At 45.7% G+C, this 22,582-nt stretch overlaps 1 protein-coding gene across 1 annotated transcript in view; it reads left to right on the top strand.

The window, feature by feature from the left end:
* The window catches only part of LOC138667018 (gastrula zinc finger protein XlCGF57.1-like), an 86,966-nt gene extending 66,091 nt beyond the window's left edge, over positions 1 to 20,875 (top strand). The window contains exon 7 of the mRNA XM_069755260.1: positions 18,899 to 20,875. Within this exon, the coding sequence (XP_069611361.1) occupies positions 18,899 to 20,085 (1,187 nt within the window). The 3' untranslated portion in view covers positions 20,086 to 20,875. The remainder of the gene's footprint in view (positions 1 to 18,898) is intronic.
* Positions 20,876 to 22,582: the final 1,707 nt, after the last annotated feature.

A 22,582-nucleotide genomic window follows, 5' to 3' on the forward strand; every position in this document is an offset into this window, starting at 1 on the left:
CCTAATGATGACAAATATAATCCACCTGTGTGTAATCAAGTCTCCGTATAAATGCACCTGCTCTGTGATAGTCTCAGGGTTCTGTTTGAAGCACAGAGAGCATCATGAAGACCAAGGAACACAACAGGCAGGTCCGTGATTCTGTTGCGGAGAAGTTTAAATCCAGATTTGGATACAAAATGATTTCCAAAACTTTCTTTCCAAATACTTATTTCCCCCACTGTAGATGTAGAACATGTAAACATTTTGCAACAACTTGCACATTCTCCAACTTCAATAACACCCAACAAATTAAAATTCAACAATATATAACCTGCAACTCTCGCAATGTTGTCTACATGATTAAGTGCATTGAATGCAATTTGATGTATATAGGTAGCACTACCCGCAATTTAAAGGGAACCTGTCACCCCCAAAATCGATGGTGAGGTAAGCTCACCGTCATCAGGGGCTTATCTACAGCATTCTGTAATGATGTAGATAAGCCCCCGATGTTACCTGAAAGAGGAGAAAAAGACGTTAGCTTATACTCACCCAGGAGCGGTCCCGCTGCGATCTGGTCAAATGGGCATCTCAGGTCCGCTCCGGCGCCTCCCATCTTCATTCCATGACGTCCTCTTCTTGTCTTCACGCTCCGGCGCAGGCGTACTTTATCTGCCCTGTTGAGGGCAGAGCAAAGTACTGCAGTGCGCAGGCGCCGGGCCTCTCTGACCTTTCCGGCGCCTGCGCACTGAAGTAGTTTGCTCTGCCCTCAACAGGGCAGACAAAGTACGCCTGCGCCGGAGCAGCGGCGTGAAGACCAGAAGAGGACGTCATGGAATGAAGATGGGAGGCGCCGGAGTGGACCTGAGACCCCCATTTGACCAGACCGCAGCGGGACCACCCCTGGGTGAGCATAATCTAACCTCTTTTTCTCCTCTTTCAGGTAACATCGACGGCTTTTCTACAGCATTACAGAATGCTGTAGGTAAGCCCCTGATGACGGTGGGCTTAGCTCACCATCGATTTTGGGGGTGACAGGTTCCCTTTAAAGGTCAGAATTTTCTAAACACATAACTGAAATTTTCTTTTTCCAGTTCACATCGCGCCATTTCATTTGCATCCAGGCATTTTATTCATTGTCATCAAAAAAGTACTGCTTGATTTAGGCTATGTGCACACGTTGCGGATTAGGCTTAGGAATTTCTGGTGCGGATTCTGCCTCTCCTGGCAGAAAACGCACCTGCGGACTTGTCGCTTTTTTTGTGCGGTTCCGCAGCGTTTTTTGTGCGTTTTTGCTGCGGTTTTCTTGCGGATTTGCTGTGGTTTTTACCCCTGCGGTTTTCTATAATGGAGTGGGTACAAAAATGCTGCATATTCATAAAAAAGAAGTGACATGCTACTTCTTTTAAACCGCAGCATTTCCGCTGCGGATTTTCTGCAAAGTGTGCACAGTATTTTTTTTTCTCATTGATTTACATTGTACTGTAAATCAATTGCGGATCTGCAGCATTTCCGCACCTCAAAAAACGCTGCGGATCCGCAGAGAATCCGCAACGTGTGCACATACCCTTAGGATTTCTGGAATTGAACGCATTGCACATCCATTGAGAGGAGGAAACATCAAGAGACTTCTAATGACTAGAGAGGCATTTTGTCAGTGCACGGAGTGCAGCGCTGACAGGTTCTATAGCATGCAGATGCTGCTTCATCTGCATGCTATAGAAGCGATCAGCCTGCAAAAAATGATTGTGCCATAGTGGGACAAAGTGTAAAAATCAGAATAAAGTAAAAAAAAATGTTAAAATAATTGTAAAAATCATAATTTTTTTTTATAATAATAAAATCTATATTTGACCCATCACTGAATGAAAAAAAAAATCTAAACAATGAAAGTACAACATATTTGGTATCGCCGCATCCGTAATGACCTGACGTATAAAACTGTCCCACTAGTCAGTGGCGTAGGAAGGGGGGTGTGGGGGGGGCGGTCCGCCCCGGGCGGCACAATGCTGGGGGCGGCCGGCGCTGCAGGAGAAGAAGATTAAAAAAAAAAAAAAAAAAAGACGCCCCTTTAAATCTTCGGGCGGCGCCGTCCGCCGCCACGACCAGGGCCAGCTCCCCCCACCCCCGGGTCCCGCCCCCGCCCCCGCCCCCCGCTCTATACTCACCTCTCCTGGTTCCTGCGGCGCCGGCAGCTGCAGCGTCCTCTGACTCTGCGACGTCTCAGAGCAGAGGGCGCGATGACGTCACTACTGTGCGCGCTGCTCTGCCTCTCTGTCCTGAGCGTCGCAGAGCCGGAGAGACGCTGACTGCACCGGACCTGCGCTAGGAACGGGAGAGGTGAGGATTTTACTTTTTTTTTTTTTTTCTTTATGTCTGACTGTCTGGGGCTGGGGCAATGCTGGACACACTGGGGCAATACTGGAGACCATGGGGCAGATTGCTGGACACACTGGGGCAGTACTGGAGACCATGGGGCAGAATGCTGGACACACTGGGGCAATACAGGAGACCATGGGGCAGATTGCTGGACACACTGGGGCAATACAGGAGACTATGGGGCAGATTGCTGGACACACTGGGGCAATACAGGAGACCATGGGGCAGATTGCTGGACACACTGGGGCAATACAGGAGACCATGGGGCAGATTGCTGGACACACTGGGGCAATACAGGAGACTATGGGGCAGATTGCTGGTCACACTGGGGCAATACTGGAGACCATGGGGCAGAATGCTGGACACACTGGGGCAATACTGGAGACCATGGGGCAGAATGCTGGACACACTGGGGCAATACTGGAGACCATGGGGCAGAATGCTGGACACACTGGGCAATACTGGAGACCATGGGGCAGAATGCTGGACATACTGGGGCAATACTGGAGACCATGGGGCAGATTGCTGGACACACCGGGGCAATACTGGAGACCATGGGGCAGAATGCTGGACACACTGGGGCAATACAGGAGACCATGGGGCAGATTGCTGGACACACTGGGGCAATACTGGAGACCATGGGGCAGAATGCTGGACACACTGGGGCAGTACAGGAGACTATGGGGCAGAATGCTGGACACACTGAATACTGGAGACCATGGGGCAGATTTCAGGACACATTGAGGCAATGCTGGAGACCCTGGGGCAGACTTCTGGACATACTGGGGCAATACTGGAGACCATGGGGCAGATTGCTGGACACACCGGGGCAATACTGGAGACCATGGGGCAGAATGCTGGACACACTGGGGCAATACAGGAGACCATGGGGCAGATTGCTGGACACACTGGGGCAATACTGGAGACCCTGGGGCAGATTGCTGGACACACTGGGGCAATACTGGAGACCCTGGGGCAGATTTCTGGACATACTGGGGCAATACTGGAGACCATGGGGCAGATTGCTGGACACACCGGGGCAATACTGGAGACCATGGGGCAGAATGCTGGACACACTGGGGCAATACAGGAGACCATGGGGCAGATTGCTGGACACACTGGGGCAATACTGGAGACCCTGGGGCAGATTGCTGGACACACTGGGGCAATACTGGAGACCCTGGGGCAGATTTCTGGACACATTGAGGCAATGCTGGAGACCCTGGGGCAGACTTCTGGACACACTGGGGCAATGCTGGACACTGGGGGTAATATGCTGGACACACTGGGGCAATGCTGGACACTGGGGGTAATATGCTGGACACACTGGGGCAGACTGCTGGACACACTGGGGAAAGGCTGGACACTGGGGCAGATTGCTGGACACACTGAGGGCAGATTGCTGGACACACTGGGGGTAATATGCTGGACATACTGGGGCAGATTGCTGGACACACTGGGGGTAATATGCTGGACACACTGGGGCAGATTGCTGGACAACATGGGGGTAATATGCTGGACACACTGGGGCAGATTGCTGGACAACATGGGGGTAATATGCTGGACACACTGGGGGCAGGACTTGAGGCATGGGCAGAATGTAGATACGGGGCATGATTGGAGACACGGGGCAGGATTGGATCATGGGGCAGGACGGATACGATGGAGGCTGGTGGGGCAGGATGGGGAGATCATATGGGGTAGAATGGATACTCATGAGGGCAGGATACGACAACATATGGCTGGAGCCAGGAATGAGATAAACGGGGCCAGGGTGGGGAATATTATTACCATAGGGGATAATTAAGGGATATTATTACTGCAGTGATGTATTTATTTTATTTTTTGAGTATACTGTTTTAAATGGGGGGGCGGTCCTGTTACTGTGCAGAGTGACACTATATCACCTTTTTTTCTTCATGTGGTGTAATGTAGAAGTTGTGAAAAATTAAGTAATGTGTTCTGCAAGCGGAGCTCGAGATAACTGTGTTATTTCCTGCAGAAACGAGTCCTGGCTGGAAGGAATGATGGCGGTCTGTGCTGGATGAAAGATGAAGGACTTCACCTAGAGACGTCACTGGTGAGTCAGTGTTACCTATACACTGACACTATACACTGTATACTATATAGAGGTCCTGTGTATAATGTCACCAGTGATCTCTGTATTACCTCTACACAGACACTGCATACTAAGTACAGATCTCCTGTGAATACTGGCACTTATGGTGATAGTATTGTGGTTTTTTTTTTATTACTGATCAGTATTGTAGTATTCAGTCACTATGTGGTGGTAATATGTGGTCTGGAAATGGTGCGGTGGTATTTGTCCCTCGTATGTAGTATTATTCGGTCACTATGTGGCCTGGTCATGGTGTGGTGGTATTAAGTCACAGGTGTGGCATGTGGGGGTGACACCATTAGGCCCAGTTTAAGTTCTACAAAACAGGAAAACCATTTTTGGTAACCTTTGTGTGTATTGAGCTGGGGGGGGCGCCAAACTCGGGATCAGCCCCGGGCGGCAAAAGCTCTAGCTACGCCTCTGCCACTAGTTAACCCCTTTAGTGAACACCATTAAAAAAAAGGCAAAAAACAATGATTTATCATACCGCTGAACAAAAAGTAGAGTAACACGCAATCAAAAAGACGGATATAAATAATCATGATACCGCTGAAAACATCATCGTGTCCTTCAAAAAACAAGCCCCCATTCAGCTCCATCAGCCAAAAAATAAAAAAGTTATAGCTCTTAGAATAAAGGAATGCAAAAATAATTATTTTTTATATAAAATAGTTTTTATTGTATTAAAGCGCCAAAACATTAAAAATGATGTAAATGAGGAATTGCTGTAATCATACTAACCCGAAGAATAAAATTGCCGTGTCAATTTTACCACATATGGAATGGTATAAACGACCCCCTAAAAAAATAAATTAATGAATTGCTGGTGGTTTTGTTCATTTTGCCTCCCAAAAATCAGAATAGAAAGCGATCAAAACAGGTAATGTACATGAAAATGGTACCAATAAAAACGTCAACTCGTCCTGCAAAAAGCGAGACCTCACATGACTTTGTCGGTCGAAGTATGAAAAAAGTATAGTTCTCAAAATATGGTGATGCAAAAACAATTTTTTGCAATAAAGACCGTCTTTTAGTGTGTGACAGCAGCCAAACATAAAAACCCGCTATAACATCTTTCACACGTCCTGATATTTCCAGTACCGGAGATGTCAGTGTCCATGTGTGTAATACTTGCGGCACACGTGTGGCATGCATGTGCCGCATCAGTGCCACAAGGATGGGCGCCAGGGAAGAAGCGTTACAGTAAGCGCTGTTCCCCTATGCCGGTTGCTGAACACGGCTCTCATCATTCTCCCCTGCTCTGCCGAAGATCGGCACAAGCAGGGGAGAATGATGAGAGTTACATTTAAGTAATAAAAGAGACAGCAGGCGGCGGCTGATGGGACTATTACTCTCATCAGCATACCCCTGCTGCTGCTAATAACAGTGACAGCAGGAGCGGCGGATGGGAGTATTCATCTGGTGCTCTTGTGGATGAACTGCAATCAGATTCCCGCAGCCCCTCAGCTCACGGTGCTAGCGGGGATCTCACGAAAGTCACCGCAGCTCAGCCCGGCTGGGAACGGAGCTCAGTGACTGGACGTAACCTCTATGACATCACCCCCGGTCACTGATGCTCCGCTCCCAAGCAGCTCATTCACCAGTGATTTTCAGCCAGGACGGTGGCATCTTAGCACCGTCCAGGTTGAAAACTGTATATCCTCCAGATATGGACTACGGCATGGGACACAACGATGGACAGGTATGGGTATATTGTTGATTTTTTATTTTACTTTTTTTTTTACAGGAGATCGAGGGCTTTGCTTGGATTAGACGTTGCAGTAAGTATGGTTTAATTAAGAATAATAAAAGGAGTGTGTGTCATTTTTTCTAAATACCATATATACTCGAGTATAAGCCGAGATTTTCAGCCCAATTTTTTGGGCTGAAAGTCCCCCTCTCGGCTTATACTCGAGTCATACCCAGGGGTCGGCATGGGAGGGGGAGCGGGGGCTGTGTAATTATACTTACCTGCTCCCGGCGCGGTCCCTGCAGTCTCTGCTTCTTCCAGCGCTGCATCTTCTTCCTGTATTGAGCGGTCACATGGCACCGCTCATATACAGTAATGAATATGCGGTTCCACCCCCCATAGAGGTGGAGCCGCATATTCATTACTGTATATGAGCGGTGACGCTGCCCGCTCAATACAGGAAGAAGATGCAGCGCCGGGGAAGAAGCAGGGATGCAGCGCCAGGACCAGGTAAGTATATGGGGAGGGGGAGCGCTGCGCTGCGCGATACTCACCTGCTCCTCGGTCCGGGTGTCGCTCTGTCTTCAGCAGTGACTCTCAGGTGAGAGGGCGCGGTGACGTAGTCAGTGCGCGCCCTCTGCTGAGCGTCAGTGCCGATGACGGAGCCGCACGAGGAGCAGGTGACAGTGCCGGGGTCCTGAGCGAAGAAAGCTGAGTATGTGATTTTTTTTTTTTTTTAATGGCAGCCACAGCATATGGGGCAAGTGGCTGTGCGGAGCATCTTATGGGGCCATAACACTTGTGCAGCACTATAAGGGGCAAGTGACTGTGCAGAGCATCTTATGGGGCCATAACTCTTGTGCAGCACTATAAGGGGCAAGTGACTGTGCAGAGCATCTTATGGGGCCATACTTGTGCAGCATTATATGGGGCAAGTAGCTGTGCAGAGCATCTTATGGGGCCATACTTGTGCAGCATTATATGGGGCAAGTAGCTGTGCAGAGCATCTTATGAGGCCATACTTGTGCAGCATTATATGGGGCAAGTAGCTGTGCAGAGCATCTTATGGGGCCATACTTGTGCAGCATTATATGGGGCAAGTGGCTGTGCAGAGCATCTTATGGGGCCATACTTGTGCAGCATTATAAGGGGCAAGTGGCTGTTCGGAGCATCTGTATGGGGCCATAACGCTTGTGCAGCACTATATGGGGCAAGTGACTATACGGAGCATCTTATGGGGCCATAACACTTGTGCAGCACTATATAGGGCAAATATCTCTATGGAGCATCTTATGAGGCCCTTATTACCCTTTATGCAGCATTATATGGGACATATTTTAATATGGAGCATCTAATGGGGCCCATCAAACTTTATGGAACATTATATGGGGCTCCTGATTCAATATGGATATTCAAAAACACTTAACCTACTGATGTCTCAATTAATTTTACTTTTATTGGTATCTATTTTTACTTTTGAAATTTACCGGTAGCTGCTGCATTTTCCACCCTAGGCTTATACTCGAGTCATTAAGTTTTCCCAGTTTTTTGTGGCAAAATTAGGGGGGTCGGCTTATACTCGAGTATATACGGTAGACTTTATTCTGGCTATGTCTTTATTTGACATTACAACTATAGGATTAGTAATGGATAGGCGTCTAATAGATGCTTCTCCATTACTAAGCTGTGGACATAATGTAACCTGTGACATCAACCCCACAACTATTACCCTACTTGCCACCGCTACAGGGCAAGTGGGAAGAGCCAGGCAAAGTGTCAGAATTGGCTCATCTAATAGATGTGCCTTTTCTGGGCAGCTGCAGACTGCTATTTTTAGGCTGGGGTGTCATTATCCATGGCCCCTTACCAGCCTGAGAATACCAGCATCAGCTGTGATCTTTAGCAAGGCTGGTTGTCAAAAATGGGGGGAGGACTCACGCCATTTTTTTAAAAAATATTTATTTAAATAATAAAAAATATAGCATGGGGACCCCTTTATTTTTGATATCCAACCTTGCTGAAGCTGACAGCAGAGGGTTGCAGCCCCCAGCTGTGAGTTTTGTCTGGCTGATTATCAAAAATAGGGGGTTACCCACACCATTTTTTTTAATTACCGTATTTATTTGCAGCGCAGGAGCAGCAGATGAAAACTCCCATCTGCCGCTCCTGCTGTCACTGTTATTAGCAACAGCAGGGGTAGGCTGATGGGAGTAATAGTCCCATCAGCCGCCGCCTGTTGTCTTTTTTATTACTTAAATGTAACTCTCATCATACTCCTCTGCTCGCGCTGATCACCGTCAGGGCAGTGAAGAATGTGGAGAGCCATGTTCAGCACCCGGCGCCAGAGAACAGCGCTATCTGTAACAATTCTTCCCTGGCGCTGATGCTTGTCACATGGACGACATATATTGCGTGTTATGTGTATGCACATGCACAGGATGTTTTATGGCCTGTGCTGACATAAAAAAATGGACATGTCAGCGTGTTTTGCCCATGGACACACGGTCCATGGAAACGCACTGACGTGCACAGACCCATTCACTTCAATTGGCAAATAGCGCTCCGTTCCTCCCGAGTATCCCTGCTTGATCACCGGCAGGGCAGGGAAGAATGTGGAGAGCCATGTTCAGCACCCGGCGCCAGAGAACAGTGCTATCTGTAACAATTCTTCCCTGGCGCTGATGCTTGTCACATGGACGACATCCATTGCGTGTTATGTGTATGCACATGCGCAGGACGTTTTATGGCCTGTGCTGACATAACAAAATGGACATGTTAGCGTGTTTTGCCCATGGACACATGGTCCATGGAAACGCACTGACGTGCACAGACCCATTCACTTGAATAGGCAAATAGCGCTCCGTTCCTCCCGAGTCTCCCTGCTTGGCTACGTAGCACTGTACAGCCACATATGGGGTATTGCCATGTTCAGTTGAAATTGTGGAACAAATTTTGAAAATGTAAAATATTTGGCTAAAACAAAATCTTTGTGGTAAAAATGTTGTTATTTTGTCCTCACTGCCCAGTGGTATAAAATTCTGTGACACACTCATGGTGTCAATATGATCACTGCAGCCCTGGATGAATTTATTGGGAGGTGTAGTTCATAAAATTGGGTCACATATGGGGGGTTCTGCTGTTTTGGTACCTCATGGGCTCTCCCAGTGGGTCATGGCACCTGCAAACAATAACAGTAAAATCTGGCGCTCCTTCCCTTCTGAGCTCTGCCATGTGCCCAAACAATGGTTTAATCCCCACATATGGGATATCAGTGTACTCAGGACAAATTGCACAATAACTTTTGGGGTCCAACATCTTCTGTTACCCTTGGGAAAATAAAAAATTGGGGGCAAAAAGATAATTTTTGTGAAAAAAATATTTTTTATTTTTACGGCTCTACGTTATAAACTTCTGTGGAGCACTTAGGGAATCAAAGTGCTCAACACACATCTAGATAAGTTAGGGGGTCTAGTTTCCAAAATAGTGTCAATTGTGGGGAGTTTCCACTGTCTAGGCACATCAGGGGCTCTCTAAACGCAACATGGCATCCGACCTCAATTCCAGCCAATTTTGCAAGTCAAAAGACGCTCCTTCCCTTCCGAGCTCTGCCATGCACACAAACAGTGGTTTACCTGCACATATGGGGCATCGGTGAACACAGGACAAATTGCACAACAACTTTTGGGGTCCAATTTCTCCCGTTACCCGTGGTAAAATAAAAAAAAGTTGAATATAAAGTAGATTTTTTTGTGAAAAAGGTAAATGTTCATATTTTTTTTAAATATTCCAAAAATTCCTGTTAATCACCTGAAGGGTTAATAAACTTCTTGAATGTGGTTTTGAGCACCTTGAGGGGTGCAGTTTTTGGAATGGTGTCACTTTTTGGTGTTTTCTATCGTACTGACTCCTCAAAGTGACTTCAAATGTGATGTGATTCCTAAAAAAAAATGGTGTTATAAAAATGAGAAATCGCTGTCTAACTTTTTACCCTTATAACTTCCTAATAAAAAAAAATATTGTTTCAAAAATTGTGCTGATGTAAAGTAGACATGTGGGAAATGTTACTTGTTAAGTATTTTGTGTGACATACCTCTGTGAAATTGTCAAAATTTTCCAAATTTTCCATTTTTTTTCCCACAAATAAACACAAGTCATATCAAAGACGTTTTACCACTATCATTAAGTACAATATGTCCCGAGAAAGCAGTCTCAGAATCACCAGGATCCATGGAAGCGTTCCAGAGTTATTACCTCATAAAGGGACATTGATCAGAATTGTAAAAATTTTCTTTGTCAATAACATGCAAACCACCCTCGGGGGTAAAAGGGTTACATGTGAACACTCCTGGTTGGGTGTCCAGCTGTTGGATTGGGTGAAGTGGAAGACCTGTCGGTCCCTATTATACTATTTCAACTGTGGTGAAATTGATGCCACTTTGGTAGTGTCTGGCACTAATTTTTGAAAATGTGTAGACTACTGGTTGAGTCTCCTTCATGCATATTGCCTGTAGCAGTAGGCCTCCGAGACTGTCTGGCCTCCACTTCCTTGGACTCAACTACCCGTGTTACTCTCCTTAGGTTTTTCTGACAATGGTAGTCTACAAAACTGATATTTGTGCCCCCTGAGTGTGGCTCAGCATGAAAGCAGGTAGAGGTGTTGCATGTGGTATCAGGGTCCCAACAAAAGAGGCCTACACCGATCCCTTACCCACCTCATCGTACTGTGACGTTCAATTGAAAGATGTACACTTGATACGGAATACGCAGTGGAACCTGCTCAGCAGAGACGTCGGTCTCAGCGTCTGGCTCAGCCTGATACTGTGCGGATGGTTACTGCTGCCTTTCCAGGCTCAGCCATTGTAGCCAGTACTGGTCAGCGGCGAGCAGACATCTCTGGGACTAAGTCCTGCTTTTCCCCTTTTGAGCATGCCCAAGGCAAGACCTCTCATTGGAGGTCAGGGGTCACATGCTCAGGTACTGCAGCAGCTCCCATTGGTCCTCTAGGAAAGTCCTGAAGTTGCTCAGGTACTGTGGCAGCTCCCTTTGGTCCTCTAGGAAGGTCCTGAAGTTGCAGCTATAAAAGGTTAGCATGGCCGCATGGCCATGCGCTAGGATCAGCTTATGTCATGAGGTTTTGCTATTCAGTGGTCTTGTCTGCTTGTGGTCAGGGTTTGGCTGAAATAAGCCACTAGAATAACCGCACCTTCGGTGAGGAGTTTTGTATGGTGAATTCAGGGCTGGCGTAAAAGCCATTAGAATTCTGTCTCCACCGGAGAGGTGTGTGTGTGTGCTTCCTACTCCCTGACCACTGATTGCTTTTGCTCTGTTAGGCAGCTGTGTTCACCTGTGACGCTAAGAGAGCACAGCATTTTCCCTTCTGTACGACTCTGTGAAGTAACAGAGTTCGCTTATATCGCCATATTGTGCCAACATTTGCTAGCAGCAGGCTTGTCTCCTGCACGGTGGATCCCGGGCTGTGAACGCACCAATAAATATATTTAAATATACTCGGTGTGTTCCGCCAGCCCTAACACACCCCTTTAAATTTTTCACTCTTTGTTTCATTGCAACCATTTTGTAAATTCAAAAAAGTTTTTTTTTTTCACATTAATGTACACTCTGCACCCCAACTTGACTGAAAAAAACAAATGTAATTTTTGCAAATTTAATTAAAAGAAAAACTGACATCATATAATATAATAATAATAATTTTTATTTATATAGCGCCAACATATTCCGCAGCGCTTTACAAATTATAGAGGGGACTTGTACAGACAATAGACATTACAGCATAACAGAAATACAGTTCAAAACAGATACCAGGAGGAATGAGGGCCCTGCTCGCAAGCTTACAAACTATGAGGAAAAGGGGAGACACGAGAGGTGGATGGTAACAATTGCTTTAATTATTCGGACCGGCCATAGTGTAAGGCTCGGGTGTTCATGTAAAGCTGCATGAACAGTTAACTGCCTAAGTATGTAGCAGTACAGACACAGAGGGCTATTAACTGCATAAAGTGTATGAGAACATGATGCGAGGAACCTGATTGTTTTTTTTTTTTTTTTTATAAATAGGCCACACAGGGATCGTTAGGTTAATGCATTGAGGCGGTAGGCCAGTCTGAACAAATGAGTTTTTAGGGTACGCTTAAAACTGTGGGGATTGGGGATTAATCGTATTAACCTAGGTAGTGCATTCCAAAGAATCGGCGCAGCACGTGTAAAGTCTTGGAGACGGGAGTGGGAGGTTCTGATTATTGAGGATGCTAACCTGAGGTCATTAGCGGAGCGGAGGGCACGGGTAGGGTGGTAGACTGATACCAGGGAAGAGATGTAGGGTGGTGCTGAGCCATGGAGTGCTTTGTGGATGAGGGTAGTAGTTTTGTACTGGATTCTGGAGTGGATGGGTAGCCAGTGTAATGACTGGCACAAGGTAGAGGCATCGGTGTAACGGTTGGTGAGGAATATGATCCTGGCAGCAGCATTCAGGACAGATTGGAGCGGGGAAAGTTTGGTAAGAGGGAGGCCGATTAGTAGAGAGTTACAATAGTCCAGACGAGAATGAATAATTGAAACAGTAAGAGTTTTTGCAGAGTCGAAAGTAAGAAAAGGGCGAATTCTAGAAATGTTTTTGAGATGCAGGTAAGAAGAGCGAGCCAGTGATCGGATGTGGGGGGTGAATGAAAGGTCAGAATCAAGGATGACCCCAAGGCAGCGGGCATGTTGCTTTGGAGTAATGGTGGAGCCGCACACGGAGATGGCAATGTCAGGCAAAGGTAGGTTAGTAGAGGGAGAGAACACGAGGAGTTCAGTTTTTGACAGGTTAAGTTTCAGATAGAGGGAGGACATGATGTTAGAGACAGCGGTAAGACAATCACTGGTGTTTTCTAAAAAGGTCGGTGTGATATCAGGAGAAGAAGTGTATAATTGGGTGTCGTCAGCATAGAGATGGTACTGGAAACCAAATCTACTGATTGTTTGTCCAATAGGGGCAGTATACAACGAGAAGAGGAGGGGGCCTAGGACTGATCCTTGAGGAACCCCAACAGTAAGGGGAAGGTGAGAGGAGCAGGAACCAGCAAAACATACAGTGAAGGATCGGTCAGAGAGATAGGAGGAGAACCAGGAGAGAACGGTGTCCTTGAGGCCGATGGAGCGGAGCATAGTGAGGAGGAGCTGATGATCCACAGTATCGAATGCTGCGGAGAGATCCAAGAGAATTAGCATGGAGTAGTGACCATTAGATTTAGCTGTTAGTAGGTCATTAGAGACTTTAGTGAGGGCAGTTTCAGTAGAGTGTAAAGAGCGGAAGCCAGATTGAATAGGGTCGAGAAGAGAGTTATCTGAGAGATAGCGGGTAAGACGGGAGTGGACCAGGCGTTCGAGGAGTTTAGAGATGAAGGGAAGATTAGAGACAGGTCTATAATTAGCGGCACAGTTTTGATCGAGGGATGTTTTTTTAAGTAATGGATGTATGATGGCATGCTTAAATGAGGAGGGAAAAATACCGGAAGTGAGGGAAAGGTTGAATATTTTTGTTAGGTGAGAGGTGACAGCCGGGGAAAGGGACTGGAGGAGATGTGACGGAATGGGGTCACTGGTGCAAGTGGTCGGGCGAGAAGATGCAAGGAGCCTGCTTACTTCTTCTTCTGTAACTGCTTCAAAGTCAGAGAGTGAACTAGATGCAGTGGGGGAGGGAGGACAGTGCATGGTATGAAGAGATTGGGAGACGATTTCCTGTCGAATGTGGTCAATTTTTTCTTTGAAGTAATTGGCCAGATCGTCAGCACGGAGTTCCGTGGTTGGGGCCTGCTCTCTTGGGTTGAGTAGGGACTGGAACGTGTCAAAGAGACGTTTAGGGTTATTGGACAGGGAGGTGATGAGGGTGTTGAAGTAGGTTTGTTTGAAGAGGTGAAGGGCAGAATTGTATGTCTTTAGCATGAACTTATAATGGATGAAATCTTCGGGTAGATGAGATTTTCTCCACAGACGTTCTGCGCACCTGGAGCACCGCTGCAGGAAACGTGTTTGCAGCGTGTGCCACGGTTGTTGCCGTCTGTGCCGAGTTGTTTTATGTATAAAACATAAATGGTCATAAGTATTCAGACCCTTTGCTCAGACACTCATATTTAAGTCACATGCTGTCCATTTCCTTGTGATCCTCCTTGAGATGGTTCTACTCCTTCATTGGAGTCCAGCTGTGTTTAATTTATCTGATAGTAAGTCGCCCGCCATGGCTGTGGGGTACTCGGTACCGGGTCCGGTGTTCACAGGGGGATGTCACGGTGGCTGCGACCCGGTCCATCTCCCTGGGTGCCCATGTAAAAGGTATTCGGTCAGGGTGAGCGACGCTGCTTTAAGGGTTCAACTGGGGTGATGTTATGGCAGCTAGATGGTATACCTTCCCACAGGTGAAGTATATCCCCAGGGCTTCCCAGTGTGTAGATGGTAGAATGGTAAGAGGTGTAGTAAGGAACGAGGACACAGGTTTGCAGTCTCTTTACTGAAGACTTCAGCAGCCAGGGCACTGGATCACAGGGCAGGTACTGTCTAGCTGGTTCGCAGGCAAGTCCAGAGTCCCCTTATCCAGGTGGAAAGTAAAAGCCTTCCTTTGCGCTGTAGTGATGTAGTCCCTTACTTCTAGAAGCTTCACATAAGGTCCTCACAGATGTTATCTCTCTCTCTGTCCCCCATATAGGATAGGACAAAACCCGTATGACTGGTGACTTGAGCCTGTTTATAGGGTCTCTTAGATGACCCAGCTCTGTGGGGTGTCACCGTGCCTCCTGGGTGTAGGTGCGGACAGGTAACATGCAACTAGCTGTCCAGCTGGTCTCTGATGAAAGGCATGAAGGTCCTCACAACCTCGGTGTTCCGGCCTCAGAAGGAGGCAGCCAGCTAGGGGCTGGTCCCCTTCTGGTATCCTCTCCTGTGCTCTGCTTTCCTGCACGCTTGCTACAATCAATTTTGCTTTCTAAAATGTCTCTTTCCGGGAGCTGCAGCTGTGAGAGCATGTACAGCTCCGTAACCCTCTGTCCTCCTCAGACGGCTGTCTGGAACTTTCTCTGACTTTCCCTACAGACTACCAGTTATATATAAGGATATATATATATATGAGTCACCTAGTAAATAGGATTAAAAGCTTCCCCCCTGGTGGCCTGGAGTGTCAATGTGTTGCATGTTTGTGGTACCTGGTTATAGTTATCCTTTCTTGCCTCCAAACGTAGCATCACTCTCCCCGTGAGGAAAGCGACATTACTGTGACGACCAGGACCCTGGGGCACCACACTGCTTCCGTTCCTAAGAATGAGCGCTTTAAGGACTTTCGATGACGTCGCGGCTTGTGATTTGTCGCTGAGCGGTCATGTGACGGAATGGGGTCACTGGTGCAAGTGGTCGGGCGAGAAGATGCAAGGAGCCTGCTTACTTCTTCTTCTGTAACTGCTTCAAAGTCAGAGAGTGAACTAGATGCAGTGGGGGAGGGAGGACAGTGCATGGTATGAAGAGATTGGGAGACGATTTCCTGTCGAATGTGGTCAATTTTTTCTTTGAAGTAATTGGCCAGATCGTCAGCACGGAGTTCCGTGGTTGGGGCCTGCTCTCTTGGGTTGAGTAGGGACTGGAACGTGTCAAAGAGACGTTTAGGGTTATTGGACAGGGAGGTGATGAGGGTGTTGAAGTAGGTTTGTTTGAAGAGGTGAAGGGCAGAATTGTATGTCTTTAGCATGAACTTATAATGGATGAAATCTTCGGGTAGATGAGATTTTCTCCACAGACGTTCTGCGCACCTGGAGCACCGCTGCAGGAAACGTGTTTGCAGCGTGTGCCACGGTTGTTGCCGTCTGTGCCGAGTTGTTTTATGTATAAAACATAAATGGTCATAAGTATTCAGACCCTTTGCTCAGACACTCATATTTAAGTCACATGCTGTCCATTTCCTTGTGATCCTCCTTGAGATGGTTCTACTCCTTCATTGGAGTCCAGCTGTGTTTAATTTATCTGATAGTAAGTCGCCCGCCATGGCTGTGGGGTACTCGGTACCGGGTCCGGTGTTCACAGGGGGATGTCACGGTGGCTGCGACCCGGTCCATCTCCCTGGGTGCCCATGTAAAAGGTATTCGGTCAGGGTGAGCGACGCTGCTTTAAGGGTTCAACTGGGGTGATGTTATGGCAGCTAGATGGTATACCTTCCCACAGGTGAAGTATATCCCCAGGGCTTCCCAGTGTGTAGATGGTAGAATGGTAAGAGGTGTAGTAAGGAACGAGGACACAGGTTTGCAGTCTCTTTACTGAAGACTTCAGCAGCCAGGGCACTGGATCACAGGGCAGGTACTGTCTAGCTGGTTCGCAGGCAAGTCCAGAGTCCCCTTATCCAGGTGGAAAGTAAAAGCCTTCCTTTGCGCTGTAGTGATGTAGTCCCTTACTTCTAGAAGCTTCACATAAGGTCCTCACAGATGTTATCTCTCTCTCTGTCCCCCATATAGGATAGGACAAAACCCGTATGACTGGTGACTTGAGCCTGTTTATAGGGTCTCTTAGATGACCCAGCTCTGTGGGGTGTCACCGTGCCTCCTGGGTGTAGGTGCGGACAGGTAACATGCAACTAGCTGTCCAGCTGGTCTCTGATGAAAGGCATGAAGGTCCTCACAACCTCGGTGTTCCGGCCTCAGAAGGAGGCAGCCAGCTAGGGGCTGGTCCCCTTCTGGTATCCTCTCCTGTGCTCTGCTTTCCTGCACGCTTGCTACAATCAATTTTGCTTTCTAAAATGTCTCTTTCCGGGAGCTGCAGCTGTGAGAGCATGTACAGCTCCGTAACCCTCTGTCCTCCTCAGACGGCTGTCTGGAACTTTCTCTGACTTTCCCTACAGACTACCAGTTATATATAAGGATATATATATATATGAGTCACCTAGTAAATAGGATTAAAAGCTTCCCCCCTGGTGGCCTGGAGTGTCAATGTGTTGCATGTTTGTGGTACCTGGTTATAGTTATCCTTTCTTGCCTCCAAACGTAGCATCACTCTCCCCGTGAGGAAAGAGACATTACTGTGACGACCAGGACCCTGGGGCACCACACTGCTTCCGTTCCTAAGAATGAGCGCTTTAAGGACTTTCGATGACGTCGCGGCTTGTGATTTGTCGCTGAGCGGTCATGTGACCGCTCAGCGACCAATCACAAGCCGCGACATTATCGAAAGTCCTTAACGCGCTCATTCTTAGGAACGGAAGCATGGCAGTTGCAGCGGTGACAACCAGGGCACGTCCGAGGGTAAGTATATCAATATTTTTTATTCTTTATTTTACACATGAATATGGATCCCAGTGCCTGAAGGAGAGTTTCCTCTCCTTCAGACCCTGAGAACCATATAAAATACCTTCCGATATTTGTGTCCCATTGACTTGTATTGGTATCGGATATCGGTATCGGCGATATCCGATATTTTTCGGATATCGGCCGATACCATCCGATACCGATACTTTCAAATGTCGGACGGTATCACTCAACACTAGTCATAAGGAAATAGATGAAAAATGTCTGCATTTCGATAACGAAAATTATAGGAATTTAATTGCAACAGCATGTGGTAAAGATGTGTATAACAATATAACTTCACAACTAAGCCATGAAAATTCACTAGGCCAAGTTTTGTTATTCAACATTTTAGAACTTTTTGCTGAGTCCTTAAAAAAAACCCAGGGTTTTTTGGACCAATGGCTGAAGGGCCGTGTCAAGTCATTCACTTTGGTGTTCTGTTACTGAACCAATCCCAGATATGATGGATCTCATGAGAGGAGGGTTATTGGCTTTGTGGATTTTGGGGAGGGGATGTAGGATTGGCAAAACACGCGGTTCTGCTGAAAGGTATTCCACCCGTTTGTCATTGAGAATTTCCAATACAGAACATTTTTTGAAGTAGTTACAAACTGTCAAGCACACCTGTAAGGCTAAGGCCGGGTTCACATTAGCGTTTCTGTGCACAGCGTATGATCTGCATGCATCCACTACTTTAGACTGTGCATGTGTCAGAAAATGATGTCACCACCTCCACCATGCGGATAAAAATGCAAACACATGCCAAAATGCATTTAAACACATGCACATGCAGCATTTTTGTTTGAATCATGCGCAAGATGATGCGCAGGCGTAAGCATGCGTTTGCGCATGCAGATGATACGCTGCGCACAGAAACGCTAATGTGAACCTAGCCTAAGCGATCTACAAAAGAACCAGGGACTGGTAACTATTTGCAGAGGACACTGCATACTACTCTTTTAAATCCCCCAGTGCTCCCATATTGGTATATTCTTCTAATATTTCTATCGGCTTACATGACATATATAAGAATATGAAGGACTTGTTCTCCTTTCTTGTATTTACTGTTTAGTTACATTAAAAAAGATACCCAAAACCTTACTTTTTCTTTAAAGTTATGACTTGACATGGCCAATCTGCTTTAATGTGATTTGCTCTGTATTAGAGTGCTTGTACATGCCAGAGAATGTATGACCTGAATCTACACAGAATATGGCTGTAATAGAGATGTGAAAATTTGAAAGGACGTAACCTGTTGACCTAACACTATAATCTCAGTCCCTCTTTTATGGTCTATTGTCTTAATCTGTCAATAATTGAATTGTATTACAGTTTGCATGAAAATGCTATCTATAATATTAAAACTAGTAATATAAGTCAAATGAAAACTGATAAAATATTTTTTATTCTCAACAGATGACTTTACCAGGAGCTTAGAGAAACGTCTGATATTTTCAGATTTTGCAGCAAATAATCTTGGTATCACACTAGATACTTGTGAAGAACATGTCATTATACCAGATCCACCTCGGGACCTTCTCAGAAAAAATCTGTCTTCTGATCCTTTTCAACAGGTCCTTTCTTCTGCTTCAACAAAGACAAATATGAAAAACAAAAGGCAGAGAAGGACTGTTGAGCATGAAATAGCTGACATAGGGAAGAAACCATTTTCCTGTAAAGAATGTGGGAAATGTTTTAATTGGAAAGGAAATCTTGTTACACATTTGAGAATTCATACAGGGGAGAAGCCATTTTCATGTTCAGAATGTGGAAAACATTTTGGTAATAAAGGCACACTTACAAATCATGAGAGAATTCACATAGTGGAGAGGGGGAAGAAGTCATTTTCATGTTCAGAATGTGGGAAACATTTTAACCGGAAAGAACAGCTTGTTAGACATCAGAGATATCACACAGGAGAGAAGCAATTTTCTTGTTCAACATGTGGGAAATGTTTTAATAGGCAAGGAAATCTTGTTACACATTTGAGAATTCATACAGGGGAGAAGCCATTTTCATGTTCAGAATGTGGAAAATGTTTTAATTGGAAAGGAAATCTTGTTACACATTTGAGAATTCATACAGGGGAGAAGCCATTTTCATGTTCAGAATGTGGAAAACATTTTGGTAATAAAGGCACACTTACAAATCATGAGAGAATTCACATAGTGGAGAGGGGGAAGAAGCCATTTTCATGTTCAGAATGTGGGAAACATTTTAACCGAAAAGAACAGCTTGTTACACATCAGAGAATTCACACAGGAGAGAAGCCATTTCCTTGTTTAACATGTGGGAAATGTTTTACAGACAAGTCAAATCTTGCTTCACATCAGATAATTCACACAGGGGAGAAACCATATTCTTGTTCAGAATGTGGGAAATGTTTTAACAGAAAATTACAGCTTTGTAGACATGAGAGAATTCACACAGGGGAGAAGCCATATTCATGTTCAGAATGTGGGAAATGTTTTAATATGAAAAGAAATCTTGTTACACATCAGAAAACTCACACAAGACAGAAGCCGTTTTCATGTTTAAATTGTGGGAAAGTTTTTACTGAGAAAACAAATCTCGTTAAACATCAAAAAATTCACACAGGATAGAAACCATTTTCATGTTCAAATTGTGGGAAATATTTTACTCAGAAAATATATCTTGTATATAGATCAGAAAACACGCACAATAAAGTAGCAATTTTCTTTAATTGGTTTATTGACAAAATGTAAAAGAAAATCAAAAGTTATAGTAAAGTCTCCAAAAGAAAGCGAAACAATTTAGAAGAGTAAATGATTATTAAAAATGAGATGGAAAGCAAACATCTGAGTGGCAAGACCAGGAAGCCATACCTAAAGATCAAAGAAATGTGGTGAAAGTTTTAACAAAGAGTGGGCATGTTTAAAGACTACAACTCGAACAAGCAGAGCCAGAACAGATCAATGAAAGATAGAAAGAGTACACGGAGCACCTCAACTAAAACAACTCGGTGATATAGGAAGAAATGGAGTCTGGACATTAGAGAGAGTCGAAACATCTTTAAAGACAAAGTCGTTGCGGCTACAAAGCACCTGGATTTGACAATATTCTAATAGAGCTAATAAAGTGTTCTGAAGCTGCAACAAATAGACAACAATTAAATGGCCCAAAGACTGGACACGATCGATGTTTATTTCTATTCTGAAGAAAGATGCTACTTACTGTGAAAACGATCAGAAACTTTGGACACCATGAAAGATATGGGCTTTTCGAATCATGATTAGGAACATTTACATTTACTAAAGGTACCGTCACACTGAACGATATCGCTAGCGATTCGTGCCGTTGCAGCGTCCTGGCTGGCGATATAGTTGAGTTTGACACGCAGCAGCGATCAGGATCCTGCTGTGCCATCGTTGGTCGGAGCAGAAAGTCCAGAACTTTATTTCGTCGCTGGACCTCCTGCAGACATCGCTGAATCGGCGTGTGTGACTCCGATTCAGCGATGTCTTCACTGGTAACCAGGGTAAACATCGGGTTACTAAGCGCAGAGCCGCGCTTAGTAACCCGATGTTTACCCTGGTTACCAGCGTAAATGTAAAAAAAAAAAAAACACTGCATACTTACCTTCCGTTGTCTGTCCCTGGCGCTGTGCTTCTCTGCACTGAGCGCCGGCCAGCCGGAAAGCAGAGCAGCACAGTGGTGACGTCACCACTGTGCTTTCCGGCTGGCCGGCGCTGACAGTGCAGGAAAGCACAGCGCCGGAGGACAGACACCGGAAGGTAAGTATGTAGTGTTTGGGTTTTTTTACGTTTACGCCGGTAATCAGGGTAAACATCGGGTTACTAAGCGCGGCCCTTTTTACCAGGGGACCGGCATCGTTGGTCGCTGGAGAGCTGTCTGTGTGACAGCTCTACAGCGACCAAACAGCGACGCTGCAGCGATCGGGATCGTTGTCTGGATCGCTAAAGCGTCGCTTAATGTGACGGTACCTTAAGAAGCAACACTGCCACACCGCATGGTTCAAAAGATAGTGAGACATTAGGCAAGGCAGCATTCTTTTACTATTTCTATTCCATTTATACACAGAAGCTATTTTCAGAAAGGCTGGACTTTCCAAAAAAGAAGGAGTCCAAATTGCTAATCGATTAATCAACAATCTTAAATACGCAAATCATATCACATTGATAGCAACAAGCATAGATGGAATGAAGGACTTACATTTTATCCCAAAGTACGTACATGGTTCACATTTTTGTAAATATATTATAATTTTTCATTTGACAACACTGAATTTATGACACTTTAAAACAGTGTAAAGTAGTCAGTGTACAGCTTGTATAACAGTATTAATTTGGTGTGAATTCTAAATAATTCAACATACAGCCATTAATGTCTAAACCTCTGGCAACATAAGTGACTACACCCGTATGTGAAAATGGCTATATTGTGTCAATATTTTGTGTGGCCACCATCACCACAGCCGTCAGCATTCATGTAGTCCCAAGCCATGACATTCCTACCACCATGCTTGACTGTAAGCAAGACACACTTGCCTTGAATCCCTCATCTGATTGACGCCACTCATACTGGACATCATCTGAACAAAATAAGTTTATCCTGTTCTCATCTGTCCACAGGACATGGTCCAGTAAGCCATGTCCTTAGTCTGCTTGTCTTCAGCAAACTGTGGGTTGTGCATCATCATTAGAAGAGGATTCCTTCTAGGACGACAGCTATGCAGACCAATTGGATGTAGTACAGAATGCATAACACACTGCAGGGCTGGGAATCTGGGGCCCCCGCTACATGCAGGCGCGATATCCTTACATCACCTGATGTGAGTTCCTGGGCAGCATGCACAGTGCATGCCCGAGAACTGATAGAGCACAGGCGCCGGTGACATCACGAGAAAGAGATGGGGTGGCGCCCAGAGGCCAGAGGGGGATGATGGACGGCTGCGAGTTGGTTGAGTCAGGGGGAGAAAACATACCTCCCTGACTCAGAGGTATGGCGGATAATTTATAAAACTCATTATTTCAGCGTTCCTAGGGATAATAAACATAAGAGCAATCTTCACAGAATGCAATCTTAGTGCTGCTGAAGGTGGCTATTTTACTTTAATAG

The sequence above is a fragment of the Ranitomeya imitator genome, chromosome 2 (assembly GCF_032444005.1).
Source record: "Ranitomeya imitator isolate aRanImi1 chromosome 2, aRanImi1.pri, whole genome shotgun sequence".
Classification (NCBI taxonomy): domain Eukaryota; kingdom Metazoa; phylum Chordata; class Amphibia; order Anura; family Dendrobatidae; genus Ranitomeya; species Ranitomeya imitator.